The sequence below is a fragment of the Mandrillus leucophaeus genome, unplaced genomic scaffold (assembly GCF_000951045.1).
Source record: "Mandrillus leucophaeus isolate KB7577 unplaced genomic scaffold, Mleu.le_1.0 Scaffold1830, whole genome shotgun sequence".
Taxonomy (NCBI): domain Eukaryota; kingdom Metazoa; phylum Chordata; class Mammalia; order Primates; family Cercopithecidae; genus Mandrillus; species Mandrillus leucophaeus.
In genome coordinates this window covers 99667-122160 of record NW_012101844.1, presented here as the reverse complement: position 1 = coordinate 122160, position 22494 = coordinate 99667, and the positions used below count along the sequence as shown (strand labels likewise).

Sequence of the window (22494 nt, the reverse complement as noted above, 5' to 3'; positions counted from 1 at the left end):
ATTGGTTAATGAAGCTGATTTTCATGTGTGACACATATGCTAACATTGATGGTAATTCCTAGAGAAAAATCCCAAAATGTTTTGAGTAATAGTTATTTGAAATAAACATTTATCATTTCTAGTTACCTTCAGTTAACTAGAGAAATAACTCTACTAGCACACTGCATTATTTCTTAAGCATCATGAGTAGTTGTGTCTTTATTGTGATGAGGAAATATTAGTAAAATACAAATTGTGTGTGTGTGTGTGTGTGTGTGTGTGTGTGTGTGTGTGTGTGTGTTTTAGGGATATAGTCTCACTGTGTTGCCCTGCCTGCACAGTCATAACTCACTGCAGCCCCACACTCCTGGGCTTACGCAGTCCCAGTAACTGGGACTACAGGCACACACCACCATGCTTGGCTACTTTTTGTTTATTTTTTATAGAGATGGGGGTCTCACTTTGTGGCCCACAGTGGTCTCGAACTCCTGAATTCAAGCAATCTTCCTGCCTCAGCCACCCTAAGTGCTGGGATTACAGGTGCGAGCCACTGTACCTGGCCAACAATCTTCTTTTAAAAGAGAAAAATAGCTTCTTGGACACGTGCTTTCAAATTTTTTCATTAAATTTGTATTCCTTTTGTATATCTAATTTTATACATTATTAATAACATTCTTTGCATTAATGTAATAGGTATTTTATAAATAATATGCCAAAGATCTATTTAATATTTGTGTGGTATGTCTGGTATATTCTGTGTAGGGAGGTAAATTCTGTTTCATTTAAGAATAGTTTGTCGGGTGCATTGAACCTTTAGAAAAAGTTAGAAGGCAAATTTAGTAACAAATCTTTGTTAGTAATTTCTTCATCTGAGCACCATCATCTTCAAGAGAAGGTAGTATCTGTGTAGACATTATCTGGACCTTGGTTTTCCCAACCAAGGTGTAAAACCAGTGTGTGTAGAAAGAGGGGTGAGGGGTGATTCGAGAGCAGATAATCTTGAAGATCCCGTGTAGCTGTAATGTTCTTTTTGTTCATTACTTAAATACTTATTTATGGTCTGTTCTCTTATTCTTATATAATCACATGTATTTTCCTCATTATTTTTCTTTCTCGTCAGAGCCCACTTTTGCCCTCACACTTCTAAATAGAAGCATATACGAGTTTTTTCTTTATGAGAACATATGTACTCACTTTCTGTGACCATATAGGGCATAGTGTTATGTGTATGTCTGTGTAAGTGGAATTAAGGGTGTTTAGCTTGCTGGTTTTAGGTTTTTTTTGTGTGTTTTTTTGCCACTCTTCACCAGTAGGAATCTCCTCCCCTAGCACAGGGTCAATAAACTTTTTCTGTAAAGGGCCAGATAGTAAGGCTTTGCAGGCCAAAAAGTAAAATTGAGAATGTTAGGTAGATATCTAGGTAACAGGAAAGAAAATTTTTTTCTACAAACTTTTTTTTTATGAAATGAAAAGCATTTATTTATGGAACTAAAACTTTAATTTAATATTATTTTAATGTATCATAAAATATTATTCTTTTCTTTCCCAATCATCTAAAAATCTGTACTAGTTCATTCTCATGCTGCTGTAAGGACATACCCAAGACTGCGTAATTTATACAGGAAAGAGGTTTAATGGACTCACAATTCCACATTGCTGGGGAGGCCTCACAATCATGGCATAAGACAAAGGAGTAACAAAGGCACGTCTTACATGGTGGCAGGCAAGAGAGCGTGTGTGGGGAACTGCACTTTATTAAACCATCAGATCTTGTGAGGCTTACTGTCACGAGAACAGCACGGGAGAACCTGCCCACATGATTCAATTACCTCCCACTGGGTCCCTCCCACAGCATGTGGGGATTATGGGAGCTGCAATTCAAGATGAGATTTGAGTGGGAACACAGCCAAACCATATCAAAATGTAATCAATTATCAGCTTACAGGAAAAGACAAGGTGAGTCTGGAGCATCATGTAGTTCCAGAAGCAAAGAAGTGCTCAAAAAACAAAAGGATGGAAGCACAGGAGCCAACCTGAGAGAGCTCTCAATGACCAAAGCTAAAACAATTTCAGCGACAAAATAAGTGACATAGTATTAGCTTATGGCACAAAGAACAGAATAAATATCTGTGAGCCCATACAGATTACATAAATAAATGATTGAGTAAATCAATAGAGAACAAGTCTTTCTCACTGAAGAATTTGAAATAATATATGAGGATACTCCTGTTTTTAGAAGGTAGAGTTTAGTTCCTCCCTACCCTCTTTAATGACTCAGCCCCAAAGAATAAAATGTGAAAGGGAAAAATACTGAATGTGGAAAAACCTGACAAATACCATAATTTATTAAACTAGCCTTCTGTTGATGGTCATTTAGGTTGTTTCTAATCTTTTAGTATTTGAATCTAGCAGTAAGTAAAAAAAGATAATATATCAGGACTGCATTGGATTTGTGCAGGATTTACTTAATATTAATTGACCTCATTGACAACTTAAGGGGAAAAAATGTGATCATCTCATTGCATACAGAAAAAGTAGTAGGTAAAATCCAATAGCCATTTATGACAAAAATTCTTAGCAACAGGGAGTAGAAGGGAACTTTCTTAAATGGCTAAAATATCAGCAGAGTCCTACAGCAAGCTTACTTAATGTATGAATACTAAAAATATTCCTTTAAAAAATCAAGAATATAATAAGGATGCATGCTATCACTACTTCTATTCAATTATGGAGTTCCTAATTAGAATAATAAAACAGAAAATAAGAAAAATAGAAAAAAATTATCACTTGTGGTTGGTAATTATTGACTACATAGAAAATTCTCTATGTAGACAATAATTTTCTATGTAGATAATAATTACCAACTACAAGTGACAATTTTCTTTTTTTCTTATTTTAGAATTAAAGTTTGGGGCCAGATGTGGTGCCTCACACCTGTAATCCCAGCACTTGGGAAGGCCAGGGTGGGAGGATCACTTGAGCTTAGGAGTTGGAGACCAGCCTAAGAGACATAGGAAGACCCCATCTTTACAGAAAAAATAAATTAGCCAGGCGTGGTGGTGCATTCCTGTGGTAACAGCTACTTGGGTGGCTGATGTGAGAGGATTGCTTGAGCATGGGCAGTTGAGGCTGTAGTGAGCTGTGATCATGGAGCTGCACTCCAGCTTGGGTGACAGAACAAGGCCCTGTCTCAAAAAAAAAAAAAGTTTGGAATGGTTAAAGGATATAAGACAACAACAACAACCAAAAAATGTATTTTAATACAGCAACACCAAACTGTTAGAAAAGGTAATATAAAATACTATAGCAATGATAGAGTTGTGTCTACAAATATATGCAAGCCATTTATGTAGATATTTATAAAACTAAAAAACTTATGTGAATGGAGAGATACAGTATGTTGATGGATAGGATGGCAATATAATAATGATCTTATTTCCTTTAAAAATAAGTTATCCTGATACTGCCCTGTAGATTAAATGCAGTTCTAGTCATAATCCCAAAGGGTGGATCTTGGTTTTGCTTTTGGTAGAGTATAAAAGGCACCAACATGGCTGAATCTCAGAAATACAATGTTGAGCAAAACAAATCATGAAAATTGTGAAAGAATGTGTACATTGTGATTTCATTTTTATAACATTCTAAAATGGTAAAACTGAGAAAATGGTAAAACTAAGCAATTGGTAAAAAATATGAAGGAAAGAAACAAAATTATTATCACAAATTAATTGTACCAGTTACTTCCAGGAAATTTAACTGACCAGATTCTTACAGGAGGCTTCAGCAATATTGCCATTAGTTCTATTCTTAAGTTGGGGATGAGGTAGATACATGGAATTTCATTTTGTGTAACTATTATCATTCTTGAAGAAAACATTCAAACTGTTTTTCCTCTGCTGTCACACCAGCACAGCAACGGTCAATACAGAAGACTTCTGTGACCCCAAAATATGTGGAGATTTTTCCCCATCAGCAAGCAAGCAATCAGTTCTGCTGCAGATACCAGTTGGGAGTCCTCCAATTCAGTTCCAACACTGTCTGCCTGGAGGTAGTGTCAGATCCCACAGGTTGAGGGCTTAGTCTCCAAGACTGCCTTCTCCATTTTCAGACACCAGTCATGAGTCCTGGCCTGTGGAACTTCTTACCGACTGGCTTCAAGTTGAGGTTTTCACACGTCCCACTTTGGGTTTGATTAATTTGCTAGCACAGCTCGCCAAATTTAGGGAAACACTTACATTTATCAATTTATTACAAAGGATTTATTAAAGGATACAAATTAACAGCCAAAATGAAGAGATACATAGGGCAAGGTCTGGAAGGGTCCCCACTGAGAGCTTCTGTCCCCATGGAGTTGGGGTGTGCCACCCTCACAGCACGAAGGGGCATTCTTGTTCACCCTCCTGTCAGCCTCCATGTGATCAGCTCCCCAAAAGCCCCCATGGAGCCCTATCAATGGAGACTTCATTGGATAGGTATGATTGAAGTATGCGCAACTGTGTGAAAATGTGATTGAATGTAAAGGGCATGATCTAAACCCAGTAAGGCCTGTTTAGATTATTCTTGATCCCTCTGCAGCATTCCTTCCTCCAGGGTATGAGACAGAACCTCTCTGGAATGAGGGTCTTTTGACCCACAATCAGATGAGAGTTCTGCCTTGGGCAGGTGAAAAGCGGACAGGAGAAGGTCAGAGATTCTGTTCACTTCAACCAAGGGTATGGGAGTTATGAGCCAGGAATCGTGGACAAAAACACTTTGTATAGTTATATATCACACTGTTATTAGGTATGAAAACATCATTCTTTTGCCCACTTTGATAAGAGATCTAGTATTTTTCTCAAACTTTTTATGTTGAAAGTTTGTAATAGTGCAGTAAAAACCGTATATTCTTCACCTAAAGTCACTAATTGTTAATCCTTGCTCCATTGGCTTTATATTACTCTCATGCATTTAGTTGCCGTGTCTTTTCAGACTCCTTTAATTGATACAGTTCCTTACCCAGTCAGTTGTTTCGTACAATTTTCTTTAATTTGAATTGCCTGACTTTTTCCTTGTGATTCAAGTTGGGTTGAACATTTAACTAGGAATCCTACACAGGTGATGTTGTCTCTCTCAGGAAGCACATGATGTTGGTTTGTCCCATTTACTGGTGTTAATTTGATCATTTGATTTAAAGTTTATCTGGCAGGTTTTTCCACTGTAAAGGAACCTTTTTTTTTTTTTTTTTTTTTTTTTTTCCGCCTGAGACAGAGTCTCCCACTGTTGCCCAGGCTGGAGTGCATGGAGTGCAGTGGTGCGATCTTGGCTCACTACAACCTCCGCCTCCCAGGTTCAAGTGATTCTCCTGCCTCATTCTTGTCCCTCAGCCTCCCTAATAGCTGGCATTACAGGCACCTGCCACTATGCCCAGCTAATTTTTGTATTTTTAGTAGAGATGCAGAGATGTGGTTTTAGCAGGCTGGTTTTGAACTCCTGACCTCAAGTGATCTGCCCGCCTCGGCCTCCCCAAAAGTGCTGAACCACCGCGCCCAGCCCAATTCTTTTTTTTTTTTTTTTTAACAAGAAGTTTATGTAAACACCAAGGTGCTTGACTTGAACGGAAAACTAGAATTTTTTTTTTTTTTTGAGTAATTTATCCCTACTTAAAGACAGATTGCCCTGTATGTAACAGCTATGCAGGAAAAGTTATAAAATTGTCTTTGGTTTTACATTGATAAATGAAAAACCTTAAAATTCTCTAATTGAACAAGATATGCAGGGATTTTTATGGGGTTTTTGGTGGTGGTGTTAAAACAGAGCAAAATAACTTACTGAAATGTAAAGATAGCTGAATGAATATGCCACTAATGGAGAAAGGGTATTTTCACAGAATCAGTGTTTTTCCCCATCCCATCTCCGCTTGATGTCAGTTAGAACATACCACTGGCTATTTAGTTTAAAAAATGCAATATGCTTGTGCACATATACCAGTTACTTTAGGTACCATAAAGGAATGGGGAAGGAGGAAATGAAAGAATAGAGAAAACTACTGTAGTCATCAGGATGTGGTGGAATCAAATTGCCATTTTTTGATTGAGAATGTAATCTTCGTCTGTAAGAACAGAATTCTGGAGTAAAGAAGCAGGTTCCCTTTTCGCTAGACACCTCCTGTCTGCTACTGGAACACAACACATCCATTGTATCTTCATCTTCTGTTTCCAAATGTGCAGGTGTGTCTGTTTCATTGATTGATTGCCCATCAAATTGGAATCTCATCTGCCTCATTGACAATGCCTGTCATTCACATTAGTCTTTCATTAGTTTACCAAGTGGCATATGCCTCTTAATCTTAAACTGCACCACAGAACCATCCTGCCCGGCCACCTTCAAATTAATGTGATCATTGTTCTCAGTTTTGACTTCTTCCTTGGGCTTTTTGTTGGCCGTAGTGACTGCCAGAGTCTCCTCAGCTGCTGCTTCACAAAAGAGGTACCATGTATGCACCAGGAGTGGCAGAAGAAGGAGGTGGTAGTGGTAGACGAGGGAGAGCCATGTATTCTGTTTCAGGTTACAGGAGCAAAGAAGGGCGATTAGAATATTTTCATTATACATTACCAAAGATGAAGAAGACTATGCTAATGATTTAGTCCTTTCATCTACCCATTCTTTAGAGTACATTATTCTCATGTTTAAAAATAAATGAATGGTTCACCAGAGTTCTTTTTAAAAACCTGAAAGTAAATAATGGTATCTCTGTAAGCGTTTTCCTTCCTATAGTTTTCATTCAAGTGTTTTTTTTTTTTTTAAACCTAAGTATTGTAAAAGTTTTATGGATCAAATTTTGGATTTGAAATTTTTAAAACCAGTTTTCTCCAAAATGGAAGCGGCTTAACACTAAGCAGGATCTTTCTGGATATGAGTGATATTTTTGAAGACTTAGTAGTTTTTAATTGTCCATTGTTTCCTAAACTGTATTTTTAATTTCATTTGCTCTCTCCTAGGGAATGAAGGATGGCAGCACGCCGTGCATTAAAAGCTGTTTTGGTAGATCTCAGTGGCACACTTCACATTGAAGATGCAGCTGTGCCAGGCGCACAGGAAGCTCTTAAAAGGCAAGCTATCCTCCAGGTTCAGCTGACAAATATGTTTGTAAGTGCCATTTTACCACGGCAGATCATTAGCTAAATGGATGGCCTTAAGATGGCATTTTACCAACTTACCATATATAGGAACTGCCTTGGGTTTAGCTTGAGGATGTATGCATTATAATTTCCTCCAAACATTGTTTTCTAAGGCTTTATTAGGTTTGGCCTTTTGTTCCAGTCTTTTTGTTCTATGTGTATGTCATTTTCTAAGTCAGTAATGTAAATGTGGGAATGACAACTCAAGATTCTACAATATGGAATAAATACCATTGGAAAAAATCACAAATGAATCTTGGAATCACAAAATAAAGCACACACAGACAGGCATAGTGCTGCTTTCTCTTGTTTTACCTAAGGTCTAACATTGATTGTGCAGCTCCTCAAATAAAGTTTAGCTAAAGAACTTGAAATTTTTAAATTATTTCCATCAACTAAACGCTTTTAAAGGTTAAGGACTGTCTTATATTTCTCATCTACCAACCACAGTACTAAACAGAAGTCTGGATACAAATGAGATACCCAGTAAAGGTGTGTTAAAGTAAGAGGAATGTGAATGTTTGCTTCTGGGTGTCCTGAAAAAAAATCAACTCATCACAACAGAACTAATAACGTATATTAAGGATCTTTATCCTAAAATAATTTAGAGAAGTTTTCAAAATCAGCAATATTTAGTATGTGGTACGTTTTTTCCAACCTTAAAATGTTCATAGGATGGTGTTAATCAGAAAATCTAGTGACTCATATCACAGTGCCAGGTATTAGGGCAAAAGATTGACACAAACCTCACTTTCTTTCAAGGAGCTTACCTTTCGTTTGGGGAATCAAGAAATACATACTTATATATCTGGCAGGCATCAGTTGGGGGTTATCAATTTAGTTAGGAGTCATGATGTTCATTTTATAGGTGGAGAAGCTTAGTGGACAACGTGTTGTTTAAAGTAAAAACAAAATCTATTGCATAGTTGGACTTTATCTTGACTCCTTGACATGGTTTCTGTCTGAGTTAGCCTTTTTTAGGGGAATGGATGTCTGTTAATCAGTGTGCTCCTGTTGGACAGAGCTTTTACTACTTTAAAGATGAGCTTTCTACTGTAGATTGAAAGAAAAATCTTTTTACATCTGGTGAACATTGACATCTGTAAGTAGCTATGTAAACTATAAAGCTGCCATTCTGGAGGGGCAAGAGGCTAGACATTGTCATGTTGCTGGCCATAAAAACATTTGGCACAGTTTTAACAAATAAGGAGATTCTATAGGGCCAGAATGTAAAAGCTGCCTTTTGACATCTGAATTTTGCCCTCTCCAGGTTACGTGGTGCTTCTGTAATCGTTAGGTTTGTGACCAATACGACCAAAGAGAGCAAGCAAGACCTGTTGGAAAGGTTGAGAAAATTGGAATTTGATATCTCTGAAAATGAAATATTCACATCTCTGACTGCAGCCAGAAGTTTACTAGAGCAGAAACAAGTCAGACCCATGCTGCTAGTTGATGATCGGGCACTACCTGATTTCAAAGGTAGGGGAAATTTGGAAAGTTTAAAGACTGGATATTTATATGTACTTACAAATCATTTTTAAAACTGGATGTTTAGAGATATTTATTCTGATTTCCCCGTTATTATTGAAACATTTGATAATACTGATATTTTGGATCTAAATTGGCATTTCCCAAACCTGTTTTGACTGTAATCCATAGTAAGTGAAACACATTACATAGTAACCTAATATGTATCTGTGTGTGTGTCTTTGTGTAAGTTAAGCAATACTTACTCTTGCTGTATAACATGTATTCTATTTTCTTTTTGGTTTGATTTTTTTGTTTGATTATGATGATGCTTAGAGCCCTCCAAATTAGTTTTACAATCTAATAATAGATCATGACCCATGGTTTGAAAAAACACAGGTCAAAATTACTTTGAGTATTATAAGCTAATCCTCAATGCAGGAGCCACTATATTAACTTGATTAAATGAGATACACCAGGATCTCTTTGTTTAATGTTATTCTGAATAGTGTGAAGTTTTTACATTGAATATGAAATATTTTTCAATCAAGAGAAAAGTGTTTCTCTTTGGAAAAGTCAACAGATTCTGGAAGAATATGAAGCTTTGCCACATTTCTTCTTTTCTGAGGATACTCGGAGTGCAGTAGCACAATATAGAAAATGGAGTATAAGTTCAACATGGCTATAGAGTTGGGCAGACCTCAAAACTAGTACTAATAGGAAATATGCCAATGTATCAATCAGAATTATTGTTTGCAAGAAACAGAAACCAACTTTGCTGAATTAAACAGAAAATAAATTTATTAAAAGCATCTGAGTGCTGACAGGAATATAAAATGACACAAAGCCTATGGAGAGGAATTTGGCAGTAGCTGGCAAAATTACATATGAAGCAGCACTTGTAAGAATCTCTCTCTAAAATATAGATACAAAAATACACAATGACATATGAACAAGGTTATTCATTACTACCTTATTTGTAATAACAAAAGATTGGAAACAACCCAAATATTCATCAGAAGGGACTGATTGAATAAACTGTGATATATTCACAAAATGGAATGCTTTGTAGCTGAAAATTAAATAATGATGAAGAGTTCTATCTCTTGATAAGGAGTGCGCTGCATAGGATATATTAAACGAAAAAAGTAAGGTGTAGAAATCTTTATACATTTTCTGTGTAGGAAAATGAAAAGAAAATGGATATACATACATATTTGTCTTATATTTGTAAAAGGAAGCCAAAGAAGGATAAATGAAAAACTAATAAAAATGGTTACCTAAAGGGGAAGCAAGGGAGGAGGGGGATGGATTAAGAGAGGAGGCTTTTAAAAAAGTCCCCATTACATAGTTTTGACTTTGGAACCGTGTGAATATTGTATACAATGAAAAGACAATTAAGTGAAAAACCAGCCTCCAAATAGAAATGAACTTAACTCTGTATCAGGTTGGTGACATAACCACTCAGAGAAAATAATTACTTCAAATGACTTTAAAGTACAGTATTTTCACCTGTTCATTCATAGTAGGATAAATTCTAAGGACAAAAGAACTACAAAGAGATCTTAAACTGCATTCAGGAGTCTTATTGTTTTTAGTAATACTGTTTTGTTTTTTTTTTTAATTAAAGGTATATATAGGACAAAGCAAAGTAGTAACTATTAGATTTTAGTGTCAGTGAAAAGAGATGCAAATAATAAAAACCAAGTTAGTTAAGTAAAAGTTGTGTATTACTACTTTTGAATAGAAAATATAGTTACCAACTCCTTTTTCTCTTAAATAATACATATTGTGTAATCTTCTGCTGGAAAAGCCTAAAGTAATGACAACCCAGTGCTCAGACTGGTATCTGTGTCAATTCCCACTGTAGTTCTTTGGAGAAATTACTGATTGCAGATCTGGACAGGTATCAGATGAGTCTGGAATAGCTTATTGTGTTAGCAAAGAAACTACTGGAGAATACTCGTGGCTACTGGTAAGGAGGAAGTTGGAAAGCCTGGATATCTGCAGCCAATAAGAGAGGCAAATAGGAGTTGGCATATGGATAATCCATGGAACCTTTAATCAGACTTTTAATAATTATAATGGAGAGGCCAAGCGTGATGGCTCAAATCTGTAATCCCAGCACTTTGGGAAGCTGAGGCGGGCGGATCACCTGAGGTCGGGAGTTCGAGACCAGCCTGACCAACATGGAGAAACCTTGTCTCTACTAAAGATACAAAATTAGCTGGGTGTGGTTGGCACATGCCTGTAATCTCAGCTACTTGGGAGGTTGAGGCAGGAGAATTGCTTGAACCTGGGTGGCGGAGGTTGCGGTGAGCCGAGATCACACCATTGCACTCTAGCCTGGACAACAAGAGCGAAACTCCGTCTCAAAAATAAATAAATAAAGTTGTAATGGAGAATGTACTTGTTTGATTGTCATGTCTGAAGTTCTAAGATGCCAAGGCCTTAAAACATACTTTAATTTTAAAATAATATTTCTGAAACTAAAAGTAGATAAGGCATTATGTAGAAAATTGTAGACTCTGCAGTGCATTTCATATTAATCATGAATGTGTTAACCTCAGTTGTGTCAATTAGAAAGTCTAATTTCCCTTGCCTCTTAGATTCTCAGTCCGTAATCAGTTGCTATTGATCTGATAGTTCATAGGGAACTCATGGCAGTTCTTGTTGATTGTAATCAGCAAAGCATTTTGAAGTAAGAAATTGTCATTTGTTTGAGGACATCAGGTTACAATTTTCAATTCAGATCTTCTGGTTACTGAGTACCCTTAAGACTATGCACAAGGAATGTGGAAAAATGTTAGATTTTCTCTCTTTTTCCCTCCCAACCCTCTTCTCCCTCTCCCTCTCCTTCTGTGTACTCTCTCTTATACTTCCAAAGTACACTGGGCAGGATAATCTATTAAATTTTAGATTATGGCTATAGCAAAAGTTTGCACTTGATTGACTAAAACTGCAGTGTTTTAAATGTGGCATTGCTTTTAATTGCATTTTCAACAATCCTTTTTTTATTTTTTTCCCTTCCCAGGAATACAAACAAGTGATCCTAATGCTGTGGTCATAGGATTGGCACCAGAACATTTTCATTATCAAATTCTGAATCAAGCATTCCGGTAAACCTAGCTATTTATTTTTCATCTGATCATAACACTTCCCTTCTTCCTTTCCTTTGTCATTGTCATGAATGGGTTTATGTGTTTTACTTTATGGCCACCTAAATTGTACATTAGGACAGACATCTTCAAGATCAACATCAAATAATATGTATTACAATCTTTTTCATGTGTATAATATGTTTTTTGTTTTTATTTTGTTTTTGAGACAGGGTCTCACTCTGTCACCCAGGCTGGAGTGCAGTGACATCATCACGGCTCACCACAGCCTCAGTCTCCCCAGGCTCACACTTAGGTGCTCCTCCCATCTCAGTTTTTGTATTTTTAGTAGAGGCGGGGTTTCGCCATGTTACCCAGAGTGGTCTCCAACTCGTGGGCTCAAGCGATCTACCCACCTCAGCCTCTCAGAGTGCTGGGATTACAAGTGTGTGGCAGCACGCCTGAGCAGCGGTTTGATCTTTTATTATTACTCCTATGATTCTTCACTGACTATGCTAATCTCCAAGGGAAAACAGTATCCAGGCTAATCCACCAAAAACAATAAATGTGATTTTACCTCCAGTGAGAATCCAGGCTATGGAAAAGAGTTGACACATTTGACCACACTTCAAAAGAAATTATTTGATGAGTGATGATGATACAGTGAACTGAATAGTGGCAGTGGAGATGAAGAAAAACAGATTCAGATACCATCAACATGTCTTACTTTTGAGTTTTAGTCAGTAAAGTAGAAGAGTGAGTCAAGGATACATTGAGATTTTTAACCTGACCAAGTAAGATAGAGAACCCTTGGTTTGGGATTTAAAAGGTGATGAGTTTAGGTTTGGCCTATGGGATATCCAAGCGAGAGACATCAGTGGCTATGGGTAGAAGTAGAACTAGTACATAAGATGTTATAAATCTTCAGTTAATGTGTGCATTTCACTTAAATGAACTTTTTGCTGCTACTTCTAGAAGGAAGGGTGCATACTTGTTCTTGTAGTTCCCAAGATAAATTGGATCAGAATTTACCTGCAGATCTGCTGTAGAATGAGATTGTGACTTTTCCTTTGGATTTTGTAACTTTTCATGTCTTGCCTTTTATTTCTGGTCAAACCATTAAACAGTATAATTTACCTTTGAATATATGTCAAGTATATAGTTCAAAATGTTGCATAGAGATATGTTGGACTAGCTTAGAAAATTTTTCTTGAATAGCCTGGCAAAGTTTTTGTGTTTAACTGCAAGAATGCTATAGAACAAAACAAAACAAAACAAAACAAAACAAAACAAAAAGCCCAGAATTTTCTTACCAGTGCAAGGATCTATAAGAACCATTCTAACTTCTACATTATGTAGAATTCATTTCTTCATGTATATACTACAGAATTAGAATGTTTATAGGAAACTAGAAAACTCACCAGCCAGGTTCACACATTTGGGCACATTATTTGCTGTTGATCTTGAAAATGGCTGTCCTCATGTAAAATCTATGTGGCCAGAAATAGCACTTTGAGAACAGCCACCTCTTACCCTGTGTGCACATTAATTTTAGATTCTTGGTTAATGGAAACCACAACTACTTAATGTACTTTTATTTGTGACCGTAGTCACTGTGATAGTCAAGCCCTTGTTTAAAGGGAGCAAACTTACTTTTTATAGTTGGTCAGTATCTATTTACTGTAATTATTTCCTGGACATCCACTGTTATGTCAGATCACCTGGAGATGTACTTCAGTGTATATGGTATTAAAATTACTTTTGCTTCCCCTGCCTTTTCAATTATCCTACTTTGACTTTTAGTTGAGGAGGAAGAGACTATGCCATGTGCTCCTTAATTAAGTTCTACAACTGTACCAATATCGGTTTTCATTTGAAACAGAATCTATTATTTTTCTTCTGAATTTACTCCTACTACCTTTCACTCATTTATTTAACCACAGAATTCAAGGAGAAGATATTGATTGATTTAAGCTGGCAATTTGGGAAGGACATGTTTAATAGGAAATTGAGAGGTCTCTGTCTTAGATGAATACTAGACTCGGGGTAATAAAAATGTATGTTGACATAATACTGACTTTGTAATTGCTCGGATGCTGTCTAATTAGTACACTTTCCTAACCATATTGATTTTTTATAAACACTACATTTTAAAACATTACAGTGCACTTATAGGTCAACTCTCATTTCACAAATGCACTTAACAGCTGGGTGGAGAGTTAACAGAAGGATTTCAGGTCTTGCCCTTCTTTGCATATTGATGTTTCCATAGGGACTACCTTCCAACCAATGACTGCAGCTATTTGGATTGTGTGTGGCAAATACAGACATCTCAAATGAACCACCGATTAGTTAAATTACTGTTTAGGCTGATAATGACAGTAAACATTGTATTTTAAAGCCCATTGCATGCCAGCTTCAGAGGCATGTTACATCAAGGCAGATACATCAACCTTCACATTACACTGCATCTTATTTATTGTGTTTTTAATGGATAGCCCCCCCCCCACAAAAACTCATAGTACAGCCTTTCTACAAATACCTTTTAAATGCCTGAATGGAATTGAGAATTATTTGTTTGTTTGTTTGTTTGTTGTTTTTTTGAGACCAAGTCTCACTCTCGTCCAGGCTGGAGTACAGTGGTGTGATCTCGGCTTATCTCAAAAAAAAAAAAAAAAAAAAAAAAACCCAAAGTTTGAGCATTTAAGTAATGGACCAATTATAATTGAACTTGATGATTACTGTTAGGAGGAAGACAAACAGGTCACTTACAATCCAACCTGAACTTAGTATTAACAAGACTAAAAAATATCTAATCACAAAATCAATATAAATTAAGTTTAAATGCTCAAGAAAGAATAAATTAAAAATTACCTATAACCCTGCCACCTAAAGGGAACCACAGTTTACATTTTAGCACAGTTACTTTGTTTCTATACACATACATGTTTACACAAAATTTAGAATGTGTATATATACTATGTAGTAACATGCTTTTAAAAAACCTAACGTATTGTGCATGCTTTGTCATATTCCTAAATATCATTCTAAAACCTATTTGATTCCTACAGTATACTCTATTTTAAGAAGCACAGTGAATTGCTTTGCCATGAGTTCCTATTACTGTTGGCATTCCAGGTTTTTGAAATTCATTTTAAAAAACTCCTGAGAACATGTTTGTTGAGCAGTGTTTATGCTTTCTTTATGATTTTTTTTTTCAGAAGTATAGTTGCCAGGCAAAGGAATTTTGGGGAAAAAACTACATGAAATTACTTAGCCTAGGAAAAGTTTGAGGCCTTTTTTCCCTAAATTAAGCAACTGTTCTCCAGCTCATAGAGGAGCTTATTAAAATGTTATATACCTGAAGAGAAATGGCATCACAACTTTCACGTTTAAATTTATAGATGAAGCCTTTTTAAGAATAATGTATTTGAAGTTTTGTTAATGACATTCTTCCCATAATTGCTGTAGAGTTTGAGAGTCCTCCAAAAGTCTTAGAGATGTACAGGAATTTTTTTTTTAATTTTTCAGGATGAGCTTCTTACCACTGTAAGTGGTCTTTGTTGACTGTTGGATTGCTTGCTTTCCCCCGTCTCCTTCTTAAGGAAAAATTATAAGTTTAATTACTCCAGTATATTCAATCCTTAGTAAAGGGAAGAAAAGAAAGAAACACAAACAAACAGTAATGGCGTCAGTACTGCGTTTGTACACTAACTCCTGAATCTTTTCTAAGTACTTAGAGCCCTGAGTATGAGGAATCTCAGAACAGAGTAGCAGCAGGGCTCAAATTAGCAATATATTTATGGGCTTTTCCCATTTTTGAAAGGGATGACTCCTGTGCAGTGTTCATAATTAAAGTCCAGACTGTAAAATATTACTTTGGTGGTGAGAAATTGTTTAAGACTTCAGAACTTGAGATGTTTAAAGCATTTCATTAGTGTATGTAGGAGAAGTTTATATGCAGATCTGAAAATCATAGAATACAGAATCCAGTTGAGTATCAGAATCACTGCTCTTATTTTGTAGTTTGAGGATATATTTAGCAGGCAACTCCTGCTACTCTAAATAGGATTTGTTTACATGAACAAACCATAAAAATATATTCTGTTACTGATTCTTCCATTGAGGTAAACATGCACAGTAAGTTATACAGATTTTAGGTATACAACTCAATACAATTTTACACATAGGTATGCCTATATAACCCCCACTTGGTGATCAAGATTAGAACATTTTCAGCATCCTTGGTGGCTCCCTTTCCCAGTCAGTACCACTCCTTCTGCCAGATAACCACTGTTCTGACTTCTGTAATTATTGCCATTTCTTAATCTTCATATGAATGAAATAATAGAATTATAGCATTTTTTGGTCTGCTTTTGAGATTTATCCAAGTTTTTGCATGTACCAGTACTTTGGTTTTTATTTTGCTTCTTTGTTGTTATTGTTTTGTATAGTAGTAGTCTATTATATGAATATTCCACAATTTATTTATTCATTCTGCTGTTAATGGACATGGGTTGCTTCCAGTTTGGGCTGTTATGAATAAAATTGCTGTGAACATTCTTGTATATGTCTTTTGGGGGACATGTGCATTCAGTTCTCTTGGGTACGTATCTAGAAGTGAAATTGCTAGATAGTAGGATAGGTAATTGTTTAGTTTTAGTAAATATCGCCAAACAGTTTTCCACAGTGATTGTACCAAGTCATACATTCTTGCTAGCTACAAATGAGAGTTCCAATGCTCCATATTCTCTATTTAATAGTAGCTATTCTGTTTGGTGTATATGGTGGTACCTTTACTGAGTTTCTATTTGTTTTTTGTTGTTGTTGTTGTTACTGTTTTTCAAAGACAGGGTCTTGCTCTGTTACCCAGGCTAGAGTGCAGTGGCACTATCATAGCTGACTGTAGCCTCAAACTCCTGGACTCAAGAGGTCCTCCTGCCTTAGCCTCCCAAGTAGCTAGGACTACAGGTATGTGCCACCACACCTGGCTAATTTTAATTTGTCTTTGTAGTGGGGTTTTGCTGTGTTGCTGGCTGTTCTCAAATGCCTGACCTCAAGTGATCATCCCACCCCAGTCCCTCAAAGTGCTGGGATTACAGGCGTGAGCTATTGCATCCAGCCTCAGTTTCAATTTGTATTTCTCTGATGAGTAATGTTGTTGAAACCTTTTCATATGCTTATTAGCCATTTGGATATCTTTTGTTGTGATGCACCCATTCAAATCTTTTACGTTTTCCTATTGGGTTGTCTTTCTCTTACTGATTTGTTAGAGTTCTTTTTTTTTTTGAGACAGAGTTTCACTCTTGTTGCCCAGGTTGGAGTGTAATGGCACAATCTCGGCTCACTGCAACCTCTGCCTCGTGGGTTTAAGCAATTATCCTGCCTCAGCCTCCCAAGTAGCTGGGATTACAGGCATGCACCACCACGCCCGGCTAATTTTGTATTTTTAGTAGAAACGGGGTTTCTCCATGTTGGTCAGGCTGATCTCGAACTCCCGACCTCAGGAGAGCCACCCGCCTCAGCCTCCCAAAGTGCTGGGATTACAGGTGAGAACTACTGCACCCTCAGAATTCTTAAAGTGTTATATCTTACGAGACTTTGGTTGGATGTATGTACCGCAGATATCCCTGTCTTTGATTTGCCTTTTCACTCTCTTAATAGTATGAGAACATCAGGTTCTTAATTTTGATGTAGTTCAATTTGTCAGTATTTTCTTCTGTTTTGTTTAAGAAATCTTTGCCTACCCCAAGGTCATGAAGATATTTTCCTGTGTTTTCTTCTGTAAGCTTTATCGTTTTACTTTTAGCAATTAGGTGTAGAATCTGTCTTGAATTAATTGTTGTGAATTGTGTGAAATAGAAATTCATTTTTATGTATGGATACTCAGTTGTTCCAGCAACATGTATTGCAAAGACCCATTCTTCCCTCATTGAATTGCAGTTGTGCTTTTGACATAAATCAAATGACTAGATTATTTATCTATACTTTTGCCATTCCATACTGTCTTGATTATTGTAGCCTCATAATAAGCCTCAATATCTGGTAGTGTACATCCTCCAACTTTATTATTTAAGATTGTCGTGACTATTCTACCTCCTTTGGATTTCCACACAGATTTTGAAATCAACATGTTAACTTTCACAAACAAAGCCTGCTGGGAGTTTGATACTTCATTAAATCTATGGATTTGGGTAGTAATTACATCTGTACAATAATATATCTTACAGTCTGTGAAAATCAAATGTATCTCCATTTATTTAGGGTGTTTTTTTGTTTTGTTGTTTGTTTTTTTACATTTGTTCTCATCAGTGTTTTATAGTTTTTAGAATGTGGGTCTTAGACATTTTGTTAAATTATTCTTGTCTTTCATATTGTTTGATGCTATTGTAAATTGTATTTTGTCTTTGTTTTTGTTTTTCCGAAACAGAGTTTTGCCCTTGTTGCCCAGGCTGGAGTGCATTGAACGCTATCAGCTCACTGCAACCTCTGCCTCCCAGGTTCAAGTGATTCTCCTGCCTCAGCCTCCCAGTAGCTGGGAGTATAAGCATGCACCACCATGCCTGGCTAATTCTTGTATTTTTAGTAGAGATGGGGTTTTGCCATGTTGTCCAGGGTAGTCTCAAACTCCTGACCTCAGGCAATCCACCCACCTTGGCCTCCCAAAGTGCTGGGATTACAGGTTTGAGCCACCGTGCCCAGCCTTGTATTTTGCTAAATTTCATATTTATTTGCTTATTGCTAATACATAGAAAGCTAATAGGGTTTTCATATATTAATCTTGTATCCAGCAGTCTTCTTCCATTTACTTGCTAATTCTAATAAATGTTTGTATTAGTAGAATCTTTTGGATTGCATTTCTACATAGACAATTGTAGACAGTAATGACAGTTTTAATTATCGCTCCTTCCAGTGTTAAAATTCTTTTTATTTTCTTGCTATATTACACTGTCTGGGACTCCTAGTGCAGTACTGATACACGTGATGATAGTAGATAGCCTGATCTTACTTCTGAATTCAGGGGTAGAACTTTCAGTATTTCACCTCTTCAAGTATTTCTTACTAGGTCAATAAGCTATGTTTGTTTGTTTTTAATCCCAAAGACTTCAAACCTTTTTTTTTTTTTTTAATTCTGATTATAACTAGAAATAGCAGTGCTGAAGTTGTCTTAGATTTTCTATTTTAATTTTTCATTTCATCTGTCACTTTGGATGTATAGTATTCTTAGATTTTTATTTTATGTAGAACATTGAGTCTCTACAAACTCATTACATTTTTTTCAGTAATTAATGAGAGAATTACTGTGTCAGTGTGACATTGGAGGTATTTGGGGGGTTTCAATTAATTAAATGTTAGTGGTATTTTCCTTTGGTGTTTTTCATGATTCACTAGTTTTAATTTGAACTTTTGATAGTTCATGTCTGTCGAGTTGATTGGTATTACTTTTAAGTGTGTTGAATGTTAACACTTTGGCATTACTTTAGTTCAGCGATTCTCAACCAGGGACAGTTTTGCCCCCTAAGGAATATTTGGTAAGATTTGGAGACATTTTTGGTTGTCATAACTGAGGGAGAGGGGTGGTACTGGCATATGATGGGTAGAGGCCAGGAATGCTGCTAAACATCCTATTATACATAGGTCAGCCCCCACAACAGGCATTTTCTGGCCTAAAATAGTAGGGCTGAAAAGCCCTGATCTAATTTAGTGCTTCATTTGAAACTGAAGCCCACAAATGTGAAGTGACTCTCCATTATTTATTTTTAGTATAGTTACTATACTTCCTACATTTATTAATAAAAATAGTTGTCATAGGTCGGGACACTGAGGCATGCAGAGGTTCATCCATGATTTAGTTTATTGAATAAACATTTAGCAAAAGGTACCAGGCCTTCTTTTTTTTAAGTAGGAAATACAGTGATGAGTACAACTGATGGGCATTATGGAGAGTATTCTAGTGAGGAAGACAGACCAAGCACAACAGGATAAGGATTACCAATTGTGCCAAGTGATATATGAAGGAAAAAAGGGGTTGAAATAGTTACCAGATGTGAGGAGGGAGTCCACTTTATTTAAAGAGAGATTAAAAATGACTTCTTTGATTTGCCGATATTTAAACTGAAACCTGACAAATGAGTGGAAGAAATCTATGTGGAAAGTATGGGGAACCGTTTCAGGAGGAGGGGGCACCATATGGGGGCTGAAGCAGGAAGAGTTTGACTTGTTTTGAGGAAATGAGAAAAAACTATTGTGGCAGGAGCTCAGTCAATAATGGGAAAGGTAACTTGAGATGAGAGTGGAGATGTGGGTTGGGGGTAGATAGGGCAAGGTTTTCGAGACTGTGCTAAGGACTTTGGATTTTATGCTAGTTGCTATAAGAAGCTATTAAAGACTTTTGAGCAGGGGAGGGACATGATCACATCTATTTGGACTTTTGAAAACTCCCACTGTTGCTTATTCAATGGATTGGAATAATAGAGAAAAATGCAGGAAGACCAGTTGTAAGGCTATTACATATTACAGTTCAAGTGAAAGAGTAAGACAGTTTTGAGATATTTTTTGCTTCAAAATTGGAAATTACTGGATTTCCTACTGAATAGGGATGTGGAGGTGGTGGGAGAAATTGAGAAATCAAGGATGACTGGTAGGGTTCTGGCTTGAGTAACTGGGAGAAATTATTGAGATGGGAAAGATTGGGGAAGGAACACTTTTGGGGAGTGGGGTGAGAGGGACTTACCAGTTTGATGTTGGACATATGGTAGGTGTTTGACCAGTACTTAAACTGCAGTATAATTTCATTTCCACATGCTTCATCTTCAGGGGAAATGGTTAAGTTATTTAGAAAGACAGCGTAGTGTTCAGGCATACCTCCTTTTATCGCACTTTGCATTATTGCGCTTCACAGATACTGCACTTTTTTTTAACAAACTGATTTTGCAATAACCCTACATTGAGCAAGTCATCGGCACCATATTTCCAACAGCATGTGCTTACTTTGTGTCTCTGTGTCACATTTTGGTAATTCTTGTCAATATTTCAGACTTTTCATTATCATTATGTGTTATGGTGATCAGTGATCTTTGATGTTACTATTGTAATTGTTTTGGGGAGCCACAAACCTTGCCCATGTAAGATGGCAAATTTAATGTTGTGTGTGTTCTGACTGCTCCACCAGCCAGTTTTTCTATCTCTTTCCTCTCCTCTGGCCTCCCTATTCCCTGAGACACAATGATACTGAGGTTAGGCCAGTTGATAACCCTACAGTGGTCTCTGAGTGTCTTAAGTGAAAGGAAGAGTCATACATCTCTTACTTAAAATCAAAAGCTAGAAATGAGTAAGGTTAGTTAGGCATGTCGAAAGCTGAGATAGACTGAAAGCTAGGCCTCTTGTGCCAAATAGTCAAGTTTTGAATGCAAAGGAAAGTTCTTGAAGGAAATTAAAAGTGCTACTCCAGTGAGCACACAAATGATAAGAAAGCAAAACAGCCTTATCACTAATATGGAGAAAGTTTTAGTGGTCTAGATAGAAGCTCAAACCAGCCACAACATTCCCTTAAGACAAAGCCCTAACTCTCTTCAATTCTGTGAAGACTAAGAGAGGTGAGGAAGCTACAGAAGAAAAGTTTGAAGCTAGCAGAGGATGGTTCATGAGGTTTAAGGAAAGAAGCTGTCTCCATAAACTTGCATTAAAGTGCAAGATGAAGCAGCAAGTGCTGATGTAGAAGCTACAGCATGTTATCCAGAGATCTAACTAAGATCATTGATGAAGGCGTCTACACTAAACGAGATTTTCAGTGTAGATGAAACAGTCTTACATTGGAAAAATACGCTGCCTAGGACTTTCATAGCTAGAGAGGAGAAGGCAATGCCTGGCTTCAAAGCTTCAAAGGACAGGCAGTCTCTCTTGTTAGGGGCTAATGCAGCCGGTGACTTAAGTTAAAACCTGTGCTCTGTAAATAGAATAACAAAGCCTGAATGACAACACATCTGTTTATGGCATGGTTTACTGAATGTTCCAAGCCCACTATTGAGACCTACTGATCAGAAAAATAGATTCCCATCAGTATATTACTGCTCATGAACAAAGCAACTGGTCACCCAAGAGCTCTGTTGGAGATGTACCAGGAGATCAATGTTGTTTTCATGCCTGTTAACACAACACTCATTCTGCCACCCACGGATCAGGCAGTCATTTTGACTTTCAAGTCTTACTATTTAAAAGATACGTTTTGTAAGGCCATAGCTGCCATAGACAATGATTTCCTATGATGGATCTAGGCAAAGAAAATTGAAAAACTTCTGGAAAGGATTCATCATTCTAGATGCCATTAAGAAGATTTGTGATTCATGAAAGGTCAAAATGTCAGCATCAATGGGAGTTTGGAAGAAGTTGATTTTAACCCTCATGGATGACTTTGAGGGGTTCAAGACTTCAGTGAAGGAAGTAACTGCAAGTGTGGTGGAAATAGCAAAATAACTAGAATTAGAAGTGACGCCTGAAGATGTGACTGAATTGTTGCAATCTTATGATAAAACTTGAATGGATGAGGACTTGCTTCTTTTGAATGAGCAAAGAAAGTGGTTTCTTAAGATGGAATCTACTCCTGGTGAAGATGCTTCGAACATTATTGAAATAACAACACAAGATTTAGAATATTACATGAACTTAACTGATAGAGCAGCAGAAGGGCTTGAGAGGATTGATTCACAATTTTGAAAGAGTTTCTTTTGTGAGTAAAATACTGTGAAACAGCATCACATACTACAGAGAATTCTTTCATGAAAGGAAGATTAAAA

General features: G+C 36.7%; 1 protein-coding gene across 3 annotated transcripts in view; it reads left to right on the top strand.

The window, feature by feature from the left end:
• The window catches only part of HDHD2 (haloacid dehalogenase-like hydrolase domain containing 2), a 52593-nt gene that overhangs the window by 18224 nt on the left and 11875 nt on the right, over positions 1-22494 (top strand). For all 3 annotated transcript variants that reach the window (XM_011977749.1, XM_011977751.1, XM_011977752.1), the window contains exons 2-4: positions 6957-7067; positions 8407-8615; positions 11638-11722. In XM_011977749.1, the coding sequence (XP_011833139.1) occupies positions 6967-7067; positions 8407-8615; positions 11638-11722 (395 nt within the window). In that variant the 5' untranslated portion in view covers positions 6957-6966. The remainder of the gene's footprint in view (positions 1-6956; positions 7068-8406; positions 8616-11637; positions 11723-22494) is intronic.